The 14,892-nt window shown below is 38.7% G+C and overlaps 7 protein-coding genes across 7 annotated transcripts; 2 read left to right on the top strand and 5 right to left on the bottom strand.

The window, feature by feature from the left end:
• Positions 1-260: 260 nt before the first annotated feature.
• Positions 261-914, bottom strand: RPL1B (60S ribosomal protein uL1; the record flags this gene model as incomplete). The annotated part of the gene is made up of 1 exon (XM_451620.1): positions 261-914. One exon carries the CDS (start codon positions 912-914, stop codon positions 261-263), a length of 654 nt encoding a protein of 217 aa, XP_451620.1.
• Positions 915-1,576: 662 nt separating this feature from the next.
• Positions 1,577-2,446, top strand: MRM2 (21S rRNA (uridine2791-2'-O) methyltransferase; the record flags this gene model as incomplete). The annotated part of the gene is made up of 1 exon (XM_451619.1): positions 1,577-2,446. The coding sequence occupies one exon, from the start codon at positions 1,577-1,579 to the stop codon at positions 2,444-2,446; it is 870 nt and encodes a 289-aa protein (XP_451619.1).
• A 159-nt stretch (positions 2,447-2,605) lies between these two features.
• SEC27 (coatomer subunit beta') lies at positions 2,606-5,510 on the bottom strand (the record flags this gene model as incomplete). Its single annotated transcript, XM_451618.1, has 2 exons — positions 2,606-5,260; positions 5,493-5,510. The coding sequence occupies 2 exons, from the start codon at positions 5,508-5,510 to the stop codon at positions 2,606-2,608; spliced, it is 2,673 nt and encodes an 890-aa protein (XP_451618.1).
• Positions 5,511-5,938: 428 nt separating this feature from the next.
• KLLA0_B01936g (uncharacterized protein) lies at positions 5,939-7,153 on the top strand (the record flags this gene model as incomplete). Its single annotated transcript, XM_451617.1, has 1 exon — positions 5,939-7,153. One exon carries the CDS (start codon positions 5,939-5,941, stop codon positions 7,151-7,153), a length of 1,215 nt encoding a protein of 404 aa, XP_451617.1.
• Positions 7,154-7,234: 81 nt separating this feature from the next.
• KLLA0_B01914g (transient receptor potential ion channel family protein) lies at positions 7,235-9,604 on the bottom strand (the record flags this gene model as incomplete). The annotated part of the gene is made up of 1 exon (XM_451616.1): positions 7,235-9,604. The coding sequence occupies one exon, from the start codon at positions 9,602-9,604 to the stop codon at positions 7,235-7,237; it is 2,370 nt and encodes a 789-aa protein (XP_451616.1).
• A 696-nt stretch (positions 9,605-10,300) lies between these two features.
• On the bottom strand, positions 10,301-13,312 carry KLLA0_B01892g (uncharacterized protein; the record flags this gene model as incomplete). Its single annotated transcript, XM_451615.1, has 1 exon — positions 10,301-13,312. The coding sequence occupies one exon, from the start codon at positions 13,310-13,312 to the stop codon at positions 10,301-10,303; it is 3,012 nt and encodes a 1,003-aa protein (XP_451615.1).
• A 442-nt stretch (positions 13,313-13,754) lies between these two features.
• KLLA0_B01870g (uncharacterized protein) lies at positions 13,755-14,774 on the bottom strand (the record flags this gene model as incomplete). The annotated part of the gene is made up of 1 exon (XM_451614.1): positions 13,755-14,774. One exon carries the CDS (start codon positions 14,772-14,774, stop codon positions 13,755-13,757), a length of 1,020 nt encoding a protein of 339 aa, XP_451614.1.
• Between the last annotated feature and the right edge of the window lie 118 nt (positions 14,775-14,892).

Raw genomic sequence — 14,892 nt, 5'->3', positions numbered from 1 at the left:
ATAGCAAAAAGTTCACTGTAAAGAGGAAAAATGCTTAGATGAAAAAGAAAGCACCGCATCAATAGTTTGTGCGATATAATAATGGGAAATGGACCACAACGGTCCGAGGTTTTGGCTCGAGCGGATTTCTTCTGCGGGAAGTTTGGGTTGTAGTGAAGACGAGTAAACCAGTAATATCCTGTTATTTGAAAACTTTATATATGCATTTTTAATAATAGAGAATGATATAGGAAGCTAAAAAGGCAGTAGTTGTTGCTGGCTTAGTACAATCTGTAAGCTGGACCCATGGTAGACTTGATGACCAAGGAACCGACGTTTTGCCAGTTCTTCTTCAACAAGGAGACCAAGAAGTTAACAGACATCAAGATTTGGTTGACCAAAGTGTCTTCGTCCATTTCGACGTTACCGACGGCGACAGCCAAACACAAGACCTTCTTCAATTGGAACTTGATGGTGGACTTGACGTCGTTGACCTTTTGGTACAAATCATCGTTGTGGGAAACTGGGGTTGGGAACTTACCAGCCTTGGACAATTGAGGACCCAATAATCTTGGAACTTGCTTGATCAAAACTTCCGAAGCGACGAAAGCAGAGTACTTCTTAGCCAACTTCTTAATCAACTTCTTGTTCTTGTTCAACTTCTTCAAATCTTCAACGGACATAGCGTCGACACCACAGGACTTAGCTCTGTCAACATCGAAAGCATCACCAAAGATACAGATGGACAAGTTTGGTCTTGGGCAGACTGGCAACTTCAAAGTACCAGAGAAACGCTTGTCTCTTTGAGGATCGTAGTTCTTCAAACCGACTTGCAATTCAACGGTTTCCAAGAAATTTCTCTTCTTGGTTTCATTGGAGTATTTCAACAACTCCTTGACGTTGTCTCTAACGTGAGAGGAAGTAATCTTAGACATCTTTGATGTTTTATGAGTGGTGAGAGTCTTCCAAAAGTATTTGGTGGTCCGTTTAATAGGCTTGCGACTGTGCTCTTTTAAATTCTAAAACAAACAGAATACGAACAATATAAAAATATATATATCAAGAGAGAATAAGAGAACAACGTCCCGATTGATTAGCTGTTTTCATCATATGTTGTTATTCCAATGTGGTTCAATCTGAAATTTTTCAGTTTTCCTGTAGGCTTTGGCCAGGAGTGGGTACAAAAATGCTGGGACTGTTGAAAATTGGTGCGGTGACTGGGTGTTTATTATTTCAGTGCCAACAATATCCTAATTAGGAAGAATTTCAAATCTTAAATTGTGTCACTATCCTTAACCATTATGCGGTGTGTGGGTTAATGGCTATTCGCTTGCCAAGTAGCATCATAAGGTCCAGATGAGACTTGAAGTTGTCCTCTAAGCTGCATAGTTCGTAGTCCGTCCTGTTAGAGAACTCGCAAAGTGCACGTACTTCCTTATTCACCTTTATTTGTATCTCATCGGTGTTATATTTTAAGGTTTCTCCTGTGGAATATGTACTGACAATCAAAAGTTAAGGCTGTAAAATGTCAAATATGCAATACCTGGACAGTTAAAGGTAGCACGGTGCTGCATGCGAATACTGAATCATTGTAGGGATGAATTCTGTGTTACAGCCTTTGATCACACCTCAGTATAGGTGCACTCCGTTTGTGCTACGGCTAGTAAGATACAATTCTAATGCGCAGAACCGTTGGTTAGCGAGGCAAAAGAATGATCATTTCACCAAGGCTGCAAAGGAACAGCAGTTTAGGTCCAGAGCAGCATTCAAATTAATGGACATTGATGATAAATACCGGTTCTTCAAACAAAATCAGAAAGTTTTAGATCTTGGGTTTGCGCCGGGTGCCTGGTCACAAGTAGCGAGGAAAAGGATCGGTTCAGGTGGAATGATCATGGGGGTTGATTTGTTACGTTGTACTCCGCCAAAGGGAGTGTATTCGTTACAGGCTAACATCCTATCGAAAAAGACTCATGAATTGATCAGACTTTGCTTTGCTCGTCATATCCAGCTAAACAAGCATGATCAATTACATAAGGATCATGGGTATCTCCAGCACATGCTAGAGGAAGAGTTAAACCATTTGAAGGAAACAGAGGAGTATAAGGAGCTATTCTCACAGACAGATATCAGTCAGAACATCGAACGATACCCGGTCGATGTTGTGCTTAGCGATATGATGGCAAACACGACAGGCATACAAAGTAAAGATCATTATATGTCGATGGACTTATGTGATGCTGCATTAATTGTAGCAATCGACCTATTAAAACCGGGAGGTTCATTCACTTGTAAATTATATGCTGGAAGCGAAGATACCCTTCTTGAAAAGAGACTTAAAAAGGTATTCAAAAAAGTCGACAGATTCAAACCCAATGCATCGAGAAATGAATCAAAAGAACTGTATTTCGTGGCTCGCGGGAAGAAAACTGATATAGATAAATTGAAGGTGTTTTTAGAGGAATAATTGTACTTGTAAATATTTTAAACAGTTTGATAGAATCTTCAAGACTCACGGATTGTAATCGTTTAGTTCATGTTAATATACTAGCATATTAATACATTATTTACGGATTATGAATTTATCGTAGTTCATTTTTTCTTTTAGGAGTTGGGGAACGTACAGTTATTCCGCCTTTGCAGCGGGTTTATCATCGTCTTTTGAACCTTGAGGCTCTTCAGATGAATCCTTGAATGCTTCTTCATCTTCATCTTCATCCTTATTTTCCTCGGTATCCAACGCTTTTTCTTCAACTGCGACATCCTCCTCTGACTTATGGTTTACAGGAGCCGCTTCTTTTATGCTCTCGCTTGGTGTATCTAAATCAAGTAAGGTATGTGTATTCGTTGATGGAAAACCTTCTGTCTTACCGACAACTCCAACTCTTTCAGCAATTGCGGCTTTACCGTCATTGATCAAAGTTTGCTTCCATACGTCTACTACAGTGTTGATGGATTCTGCCGATTCCCCGTATGTTAAACTTAATAGGGCAGCTTCTGGCACCCTATTAGATTTTAATAGCAAGTCCTTTGCTCCAGCTATGTCACCTGCTACCCAATAAGCATTGAAAGCTAGGTTGAACTTACCAGAAGTCTCAGCATTCTTTGCCAATGAAACCAACTCTTCCCTATTGTTGAATGAAGAATATAACAAGAAAAGGGATTCTAGATCATTTGCCTTTTCATAACATTGCAAAGCTAAAGTGAAATTGAATTTCTTTAAGGCAGCATCACCCAATTGAATCCATCTGTTCTCACTTTCCTGCTCGGACAATATTTCTTGCGCCAGTGATAGTCGGCCTAATTTAATAGCTAGATCAAACTTCTGCTCAGCGTCTGGTGAAATTTCTAAGGCATCTTCAAACAAATCTTGTCCCTCCAAAAATCTAGAGATCTTTAGCAAGTTTTCTTTTCCTTGAACATTAGGTAGTACGGATGATTTGGCCTCAGCTAGTTCGCCTCTGAGTACCAATGTCTCGAATTCCAAAACATCAATAGATAGTTCATAACCATAAACATGGATATCTTTGTCAGCCAAATAAACTTTATCATCTCTTGGCAAATAACCTAATAAGTACATCTGCTTATCGAAATGTGCAAGATTATAGATTTTACCACCAACAAAGTAGTTTAATCTATTTGTTGGGGTGGTGAAAATGAAGACATCACCAACCCACTTACCTGACGTGATACCCTCTGAAACTTCGTATAATACGTCAAACGCATCTTCTACACCATCTTCATCAATACTTCCAGCTGAAACCGCCTCATCGTAAACATCCTTATTGAACAACAGAGCGTAAGCATTAGCTTCTTCAGCAGAGTCTGTTTCATGGTCTTTGTTGATGATCATAACAAGCTCTCCATTATCTGACCAGATTATATCCTTAGCATCGACATCAATTCTTTTCACTAGATTACCTGATTCCCAATCAAAGAAATATACGAAGCCGTCAGCTTTGACACCTAATACTGAACCAGGGAAGATTTTTTCGACACCGTAATCAAGCGGAATTGACCAAGAAGATACTTGTTTGAAGTTCTTGTAGTAGGTCACTGCACCCGTTTCCGTGATTAACGCATAACTATTAGAATCTGGGCCCCATGCAAAGTCATGGCATTTGCCGAAAGCTTTGTTTCTCCATGCTAAAGCAGTGTACACAATGAATTCGTCATCACCAACAACAGTGACAAATCTACCATTTGGGGAATGCTTCAAACTTTGTGGGAAAACGTCGATCGACCCTAATTCTTTGCTTTGCAAAGGAAGGGCACCGCCTTCTTCTACCTCTTCATTACCTCTAATGATGGCAGAGAAGACGTCAGTGGCTGATGCTTTACCACCGCAATAAACTAACTTACCAACTGGATCCAAAGATAATTTTGGTTGATCATCACCTAGGGATAGAACTGTGAAACCATTGTCGAAACCCGATGCAATGTAATTACGTTTACCAGATGGATGAGTAGCGATACACCAACTTCTTTCAAGCCCGATGTTCAACGTTTTCTCTAGTTTGTATGTATTTGCATTCCAAATCTTGAGAGTTCCATCCTCGGAACCTGAGATAATGATAGGTAAAGTCGGATGGAATACAGCATATGACACGTTAGCCATATGTCCCTCTAAAGTAGCAACATTAGATTTTGTCTGGTAATCCCACACCTTGATGGTACCGTCATCGGAAGTGGTAATCAAATAAGGCTTATCTTGTAACGGGTAATAGTCGACATAATTCACACCTTTAGTTTCATGTGCTTTCAAGGTGAAATTTGGAACATCTTGACCAATCGACCAAACTTTGATAGTGTGATCCAAACAACCGGAGGCAAATTGGTTGGGGTCCTTTGGGTTGAATGCAACAGACATGACGAAGTGCTCATGACCGGTAAAGGTTTGTTGGCAGCCCCAATTCTTTTCCCAGTTCCATAACTTAATAGTCAGATCATCAGAACCTGTCAGAACGAATGGCTTCGTTGGATGCACAGCAATGGAACGGATATAATCAGGATGTGCTTCGAATTCGGTCACTTTTTCACCGGTGTTATAATTATAAACTCTTAATTTAAAGTCATCGGAACCAACAACAACCCAGTTCTTTCTTGCAATGAATCTACCAGCTCTCACTGGAGCATCACATAATGGAATAGATCTCACTTGCGTTTGCGTCTCGTAGTTCCATATCTCAATTCTTCCTGAGTACAAGGTAATTAAAACCCAAGGTTCCTCAGGATGAAAGTCAATGCCCTTAACCCTGTCAGTTCTGGCACTGAGCTTTTTCTAAAGACAAATAAAGTCACCATAGATGAAAAAAATGTTAGTAAAAGCTCTTTCTTTTAGTTGCTGATAAGGGCTGAAGAAATATAATCTGTTGAATCAAAACATAAAACATAAATGTATTGATACCAGAAAAACGCCTAAGATACTTAATATGCAATTGCTAACGTTCAACAGCGATTCTCCGTGATAAAAGCACCTCACAAATTACTCTAGTACACAATGTGTCACATACATTGATGTCAAGTTTCATTGCTAATTTCCTTCCGCTCTGTTGGGTCTCTACCTTCGATGTTTTCTTCAACTAACGTGTTAAAATCATGAATGGATCTTTATTATTCAAATTCCCCTTTCAAACATTTTTTTTTCAAAGCCGTTGATGGACATGGCATAGGACCGGGTAATGTTATTATGATATTGATGTCAGTGTCAGTGTCACATAAATAAAGCATCAACTTGAACCGTTTCGGCTCGAGAGTACTACGAGCTATATGACTTATTTCCCCTAATATTACATCAATCTTCTCCATTTTGTATTCAAAGCTAAAGTTGAAGAATATTACTAATTATTATATTTGTTCGACAAAGGGCGCGATTTAGGCTATTCAGCAGAACAACTGCTATTTGTCTTGATAGTCTCATTTTATTAGAAGCTACAGCAGTTGTGTGGTTTGTTATAGAATGAGTAAAGGTCAACTATGGTTGTTGATTCTCTTTTGTTCTGCTCTATTTTTTGATTTTGCTTACGGGAAAGCACTATACCCTGTTCATACAATTGATAAAGCTTGTGCGGTAGGTTTCAACTCTGCCAACATGAATATGAAGAAAACGTTTGAGATATGGAGTGGGGCAACGATTCCAGTAGATTCTTTGCCTGGAGATACAAAGCTCTTCACTGGATTTAAAGTACACAGGGTATTTTATTTTCACCAGCTATATAAAAGATCAGGGAAAGCTTTGAAGATAACTTATTGTAACGAGGGTAAAGTTGTCTTTGAAACTGAGAAGCAACTTACTAATGATGTAAAGGATTGGAACCAACCGTGGTGTTTTTTTGAATCTAAAGAACAGGAAAATCCCAATAATAGTTTGAAGAACTTTCATTGTTTAAAAATGGCCAGAAGAAAGAAGTATGCGATCCGTCCATTTGATGTTTTTATACCCTACACTTGGGTTGGCGGTTTGTTTTATTGTGATGTGGATATGGATGCCAAACAAACGATATTTCAATCTTTACAGAGTGATGGAATAAGTACATCAAATGCAATGGAATTTTGTTCTTTATCTAATTCGATACCAATTCAGCCATTGTATGCATCGACTTATTCTGATTCCTGGTCAGAAGTTATGGCTAAGAAATTAATCCCATTCATCACTCTCCTGTCAAAGCGAAAAACAAAGACATATGTTCCATACTTACAGACCCCGAATTTGTCTATGGCTCCGACTAACTTTAGTTTGAGCTCATATTACATGAATACAAGTATGTCCCAGATACCTGACTTCAAGAGCAAACTTTCCACAAAAGAACTTCTCATCGATTGGTATTCAAGAAGGAAATCCTCAAAAGAGTTGTCCTGGTTTCAAGAGATTGAAGTTTCAGAAAGATATCATTATGATAAAGAAGATAATTTCAAACTCACGTTGGCAACAGAAAAATTGAAAGATATTATTTCGCCTTTGCTTCAGCTTTCAACCATAGAACAGGACAAACTATCTTTACCTTGGAGGACATTGAATAAAGTGGCCACAACTAAGTTATGGAAAACTTTAAGTATTACGGATAAAATAATGGCAGCAAACCTAACACGAGTACTAGAAAAATGCTCAGTTTTCCTTAACTATTGGGATAATATGCACGTCTCAGATGAATTGTTTGAATATGTGCACCCGTAGTCAAAAATCGATAATACATTTGTTTAATACGATGAAAAGTTTATATAATATACGAGTTTAGAAACGAAACGGCACTCATATTTACAACTTGTAGTAGGAGTTATTGTTATGTTGGAAAATATCTGTTGAGGATGTAGCATTCATATCCGTAGTACTATTGAAATTTATGCTATCACTTATCGAAGTTTTACGATGGGGTGAAGCTGTTGGAGTATCGAGTTGTGTGTCAGTAACAAAATCAAAATCACTACTGTTATCTATTAGTCCGTTTTCTGCCTCAGACACTGCTCTTGTGTGAGTCCCTTTAATAGTTTTAACGATTGGCGTTTCTGATTCTGAGCTAGAGTCACCGGAAAGATGCGAAGCAGTGACGGTAGCTTGTCTATTACCAGCGGTTAACCTGGACGAAGTGGATTTATTTCTCCTCAATGACATTTTACGCAATATCTTATCCTTGAATGAATGTTTCCTACTAATATTAGCTTCCTCTGCTGCCTCGAGTTTTTCATCGTTAAGATTATCTGTGCTTGATTCGGTGTTTTGTTGACCCTGGGTAACTAGCATCTCCTGCCAGTCCCCATCATGTTCTTTAGCGACAGTGCCAAGAGCCATTAGTTCATCAGCGACAGATTTATCCATAGCACCCACATTCGCGGATTGTCTTTGGAATGATGTTCTGTCATCGTTCGCTGGTTTGAATCTGACATCAGGGTTCTTCGAAAAGATGACAAAGCCCACATACACAAGAATTAGAATCAATAAAATCAAAGAGAATGCAGCGTTCATAATGAAGAAGACCCAAGCCATAATCGAGGCCACTGGCTGAGGTTGCCCAAACAAATCAGAGAAAAACAAGAATAGGAATGAGTTCACTAAGGTGACTGTTGAAATCAAAATGTTGAGGATATTTGTGGCACGATCCAAATATGGTTTGAATTTGATGATGGCTGCGAAGTAGGCCAAATCAATAATAAACAAAGCAAGAGCTTGAGTTTTACCTGAAGCTTGCGCGAATGCGATGAACGCACCTTTGACAAAGTTTTGGGCCATAATAACGCAGGACCAATAATAATAATTGGCGGAAAACATAGTATAGAAGAAACCGTATTTGTTCAAGACCCTCTGGTCACCATATAAAATAGCAGCTGGATTGTTGTGTAACTGAATAGATCGTTTAGCAAAAGAAATTGTTCTGAGTGACACATAACCGAGGATACCATAAACCATAATGATGAATAGACAACTCAATACAATGAGAGCCGGCGAATCTCTTTGAATAAATTCCCAGAAACATAAAATAGTAATTTGAATGAAACCAATGTAAATGTAACGCAGAAGAGCACCCTTCAATATGATCTTCCAATGCTTTCTGAAATCGATGAACCTCGAGTTTTTCAACCATCCGGCTCTGATACATAGTTCGACGACATATTTGGCGCAAATGATCAACCCAAATAGGAAATACCCACATAATATAAAGAATGTTAACCCAGTAGCAACGATAGAAGTAATTTCGATGTTGGCACTGTAACCTAAACGTTTAATACCTCTGAAGATTAGAACGTTGGAATTACCATACAAGACTTCTGCCGCACGCTTATAGATGCGGGTACTTTCCAGATATTCTAGGGATCTTTGAACCAAAACAGAAATTGTCTTTGAGGTTAAGTATAGAGTCGGAGTGCCACCAGTGGCTTGAACATACCATCTGAAAATTTTTTGCATGAAAGTGACACGGATCAATCCCATGGACCACATCAAGTTTTCGGACCAAGCAGCGGCGATAGGAGGCACAGTGTTAACATGTTCCATGGCGAACACAGTCACCGATTGGAAATACAAGAAAAGCGACATAGTATTGGCAGCCACATGTGAAGCAGCGTTAGAGTTACCGAAGGCGGATAGCAATGCAGAAGTCAACAACCCGATACCAGCGATAACAGCAGTGGCCCATTTGACACCCGTTTGCGAGACTGTCTTCCCATTAGAAAAGAAAGCTTGAATACAGGCAACGATCCCATTCGTATCACGTTCCACCACAATAAGCTTAAGGTACGCATCGATATCGGGCACCTGGTATGCAATCCCTGGGATCATATCGACATACTCATCAGATATATATTCGACTGAATCGATTTCAATCACTCCAGGGTATAAAGGACAGAACTGTTTCCAATCTGAATCACAGGGATCAATCTGTCTGTTAATAATATTGAATCCGTATGCGTACACCTCAGCATGAGCAATGACGTACCCATTGATATCGGTAGTTATATCCAAAGTATAACGCAATGATCCGTCATCCGGGTTGAAGACCACATCAAAACTGTTAGCCGTTAACTCAGAGTTATCCATACATGATACCAACGAGGTAGCAATCAAACTACGTCTAGCAAACACATTTGATACAAGAAGGGACAAAAGCACCCACAGCCTTATTACCATGTTCATCTTCAAAAGAGAAAGCTTAGCTGGAAAAAAGTATAAGTTATCAAGCGTTCAACACTTTCTAACCAACTAAATGAATAATAAGGGCTTCTTTTCCTTTACTAATTCAGAAGTCAGATCAAATCAAAATAAGCACAGTATTTCCCACGGACCGAAATTAAAATCCTGATCTATTTTCCTTTATTAACGCTTTTTCACCGACAGACGTGAGGTTAGGTTATTCTTTGTTTAAAATTTGATAAGCCCTTCGCCCATTTGCCAGCTAGCCAATTATTTGCCAGTTATCCCTCTTCTTCTGCTTCCCTTGATAAATGTCTGTTCCTTACAGATCAAAGTCTATTTTAAAACATCATCCACCGGTTTCTCATCCTCTGAATTTCATGATTTCTTCAGTTCTGAATTTCTCGATTCGACCATGCGAAGTTTCTTTAGAGCTTCATTCCTGACACGAACCGAAAAAGAAAGAAAGAAAAAAAAAAAAAAAGGACGCGAACAAACATTATCGTGGAAGACTGTACTGAGAAAGTGGTGCTTGGCTGCAACTGGACTTAATACTATGGGAAGTAAAGAACTAAAATGTTTCTAGTTGTTATTCATTCCCTTATTGTCTTAAATATGAGTTTGCCTGAATAACAGGAAGCATAGCCAAGCTCTTGTTCTTATTCGACATATATATGCGTACGTACTTGCCACACTCAATTACAAAGATGGTCTGCTGTGTGACACTTCTTTATTCAGTAGTTCAGGCCAGGTATACTTGACTACATCGAAGAAATCGGAACAGTAGTGTAATTGTAGTTGTGTCTTGTCCTTGAGTTTCTGTAGTTCTGGTTGTCTCGAACGGTCCATATATATTTCGTATTGCTCTTGATTGTCCGTAGAGACGGCTTGAACAACGTCAGATAGGTTAGCCGAGGGTACTAGGACGTGATTCATGTGGTAAAATTGTGCCCCCAATAGTTTCTCTTTGATTCCACCGATAGGCAAGATCTTACCTCGAAGCGTTATCTCCCCCGTCATACAGAGTTTAGGAGAAACAGGTCTCTTCAAAGCGCAAGAAAGGATTGCTAAGGATATTGCAGCGCCTGCGCTGGGTCCATCCTTTGATACAGCGCCCATTGGAACGTGGAGGTGATATTCAGATGTGAGAAATTCATTGATATCCTTCTCGTTCACGCCAGGAATCAACCCACGGAAAAGTATATGTTTCACAAAACTTGTTGCAATCTTGATGGATTCCTCTAGGATGTTTCCTAGATTACCTGTGGTCTTTATATATGGGCCGTTTGTAGCTCCACTCTCATCTGTATGGATCTTTATCACTTCAAATAGCAATACACTGCCACTGCCGTCCGAATTATAGGATAATCCATTGACAACACCAAATTTCTCTGAATGCTCAGTTGGAGCAAGAATCTCCTCTGAAATTGGATGGTGTGCAAGACCAAGGTACTTGTATAAATGTTCTTTGTCCACTTCACCCTGTATCATTTTGTTCTCCACGTATTCAACAACTTTACCCCTAACTATAGCACCAATTCTTCGTTCCAATCCACGAACACCCGGTTCCCTCGTGTACTCTAAGACAACACAGTTCCATGCCTCATCTGTCAAGTAAATTTTAGGTAGCTCTTTAATGGCATCAAGACCATTCGCTTTTATCTGTTTAGGCAAGAGAAATTTGGAGCCAATCATAATTTTTTCATCTGGAGTATATCCAGGAAGCTCAATTAGCTCCATACGGTTCAAAAGAGGTTCGCTGATGCCTTCGAGATCATTTGCAGTACAGAAAAACAAAACTTGTGAAAGATCAACAGGAAATCCTACATAATGATCCGAGAAGGTAGAGTTCTGTTCAGGGTCTAATACTTCCAATAGTGCGGCGCCGGGATCCCCATTAACTCTGTTACCAAATCCACCAACCCCTCCACTCAATACTTTATCTACTTCATCTAAAAGAATTAAGGGATTCATTGTACCCGCTTTTCTTAAAGCACCAATGATCAAACCACACATCGAACCCACATATGTTCTCCTATGACCCCTAATTTCTGCTTCGTTATGTATACCACCGAGAGATATTCTTTGGAATTTTCGACCTAAAACATCAGCAACGCTCTTAGCAATAGATGTTTTACCCACACCAGGAGGACCGACCAACAAAAGGATAGGCGGCTTATTGATAGAAGCCCTGTCTTTCTTAGGATGAAGGTCGGTATTAAGGTTTGGATCATTGGTAGAAATCTCGGATATCTTTAAGACACTGAGATATTCTACTAGCCTGCGCTTAACACTTTGCAATCCATAGTGATCCTCATTTAATTTTGCTCTACTTTTTGCCAAATCTATAGTTGAGATATTGACAGTTTTTCCAAACGGAATGTCCATCACAATGTCAAAATAGTTTCTTAGAACTTGGTAATCGGCATTCTGAGGAGTCATCTTCATGAACCGTTTGAAGTCCTTTTGTAACAGTTTGATACCGTCAGGATGAACATTTTTTTCCTCCAAGGAGTCGATAAAAGACTTAATTTGTTCCATTTCGTCATTTGAATCAGAATCTTCATCGTGACTCGAACTGGTTTTCAAAAACTTGTTTGGGGATGTGACGTCTGTACGTTCTTTTTCGGAATTTGCCTTCAGTATAACGCTGGAGTTATTCCTTTTAATATCATCGATATAAAACCTTAAAGCTCTCAATTGATTTGCAATTAACTTGGACTTGTCATTATTCGAAGAATTGGAGAAGTGATTATTTACATAATCCACGCTATCATCAAGCTTTTTGAAAATTTGTTGGAAGTCTTGGACGCATGTGGAGAATAAAATTGCCCTTGATTTGAGTTTCTTCGCAGTGAGAAAGTCTAAGCGTTGTTTCAATGACATAGGTAGTATACTCATTACCAAGTCCATCATTGAAACTAATTCAAAGCAGGTGTCATAATTCCTTTCAAGCACAGTGAGTTGCTCTAGATAAGCCTTCAATAATTTCCAAGACTTGTTAAAGTGAGACCCATTTAACTGCATGAAAAGAGTGTTCGCTAAGGGAGAAAGATATAAGACCCTAGAATCTATATCACCTGATCTCTTGGATGCTAATGAGTATTTTGATTTGAAGTCTTTGATTATTTTGTCTGTGTCGTAAAATATCTTCACGAAACTCAAAATGCTTTTGTTAATGCTTTTATGATCCCAGGTCCGTAGTTCTGAGCGATCGTCAATTTCTAGGATGCTGGATTTCCATAAACTATGTTGCATATTCAATAGAGGTTGTTTGTTTTCAACTCTTGCGACTGATTTGAACGTAATTGTAATGGTGTCATCTTCCACCTGAATTGCAGTTATTCTTGAAGCAGCTCCAACAGAGTTATTCACGGCTTCAAAGGGTAAAAGAACTATGTACATCTGAACTTCTGCGTCATTATTGCTATTATCAGAGCCGTACTTCTTATGGAACTGTTTGCATGAATTCACAACTGAATTATCGACTACTATTTCGTTCTGAGCAATAGCCGTGTTGATTTTGTCCAATAGATGATTATTCTTGAATGAATTATTTCGTTTGAACTCAGATAGCACATGTATAATAGAATCTCTCTCAAATGAAACCTTGTACGATACACCAGGTAGTGGGACAAGCTTAGGTGCGTCAACAAGTGTAAAGCAAGGCAAATACAAGTTTGAGCCCGGGGAATCAAAAAATAACCCCATGATTTAAATCTTAGCAAGTAGAATAAAAGATATAGCTATATTGTAGTAACAGTGTTTGTGAGATATGCAAAGTATATCGGCAACTCTACCTCGATAGTAATCTGTATTGGATAGCAACTTCAAAGTGCATAATCCGATAGTCATGGACTAAATGAGGGAAGTAACAATTAGTATATCTCATATTAATCATTTCACATTGGAATTTGACAGATCATATTACCCGCACTATCAGCAGTCACAACTATGATAACCACGTGATACTATTTTCTTTGTATCAATCCGGTGGGTTGTCAGAAGGAAACTTCCTTACACAATAGAAACTGCGTTGTTTTAGTATAGAAAACAGAACATACATAAAGGCTATTAGGCTACTCAGCGTTTTTTCACGGTTATTATTGTCCTTTTCTTTCTGAGTAACTTTGTTTTGTTAATCAACCTACAATTAACCTTCAATAGAAGGCAACAAAGAACTGGTGTTAGTACCGAGTTTTCTGTAACTGGAAACTGGCGTCAGTGCTACTTCATTGGCAGTCTGCATCCACTGCCTGTAAAGCATTGACGATTTCGAAGAAGAATCAATGTTGACTGTTTGGATCTTTGCAAAGTTTAAGACTTCCTGATAATCGGTGTCTTTGAATTCCTCTAGATGTTCAATAGAGTATTTTATCAAAGATTTCAAGAACTGCTTGTAAAGCATCTTGCCTAAATAATATGGCCCCAGAAGTATGGTGTAACAACATTGTTTTGCCATATGGGAACCCTCTCTAACCTTCTCATTATCAATTTTCTTTTTGAAATGAACAAGAGCTGCTTTTTGACGCATAATATCCCCAGCAGTGTATATTGGGTATCTGTCAATAAAGTTCTGCATTTTGATGTAACTCTTTACTAACTTCATCATGATAACTCCTCTAGCATTTTGTTGAATATTGGTGTTGTTATCAACAGCAACCTCAGAAACTGGTTCTCCTGTCCAATCACCTTTCAATTTTCTTTTTGTAACTTGCTGAGAGGCATATTCCTGACCGTCAATAGATAGATATTCTTCTGGTGTTGTTTCTGGAATATTTTTCTTGTCAATTACAGACCCAATAGCATTGGTGCTGTTAAATTGGCCATTGGATTCGGCTTCATCTTTTGACTCTGAGATAGATTGCGACAAAAAATCATTCATAAGTTTCAACTCTACTGAATTTTTTTTGTCATTTGGCATTTTTTCAGACTTAACAGATGTTTCACAGGAAGAAGAGGCACAATTACTTTCAGACATCACCTTCTCGATAATGCTTTCAAGCTCCTTTGAAAAGCTATCAGATGATTCTGATATCTCACTAAAATTTATAGGACAATCATAGGCGTCAAGTTTGTAAAATGGAGTTGGTAACCGGCTTAAACTCTGAGAAGGTAAAGGCTCAAAGATATTCTTTTTTGTCTTCTGCATACCAGTAATATGGGCAAACATGGTCGTTGGTGACCTCCCATTTATTGTTTTGGGGTGTAATAATGCAGACACATGTGCCTTTTTATACTTTTGGCCTTTGGATTGAGATCAAGTTTTGAAACTGACGTTTCCAACAGTT

Source organism: Kluyveromyces lactis (assembly GCF_000002515.2).
Source record: "Kluyveromyces lactis strain NRRL Y-1140 chromosome B complete sequence".
NCBI classification, from domain to species: domain Eukaryota; kingdom Fungi; phylum Ascomycota; class Saccharomycetes; order Saccharomycetales; family Saccharomycetaceae; genus Kluyveromyces; species Kluyveromyces lactis.
Note: the sequence above shows the minus strand (reverse complement) of the source record. Positions and strands in the feature narration are given on the sequence as shown.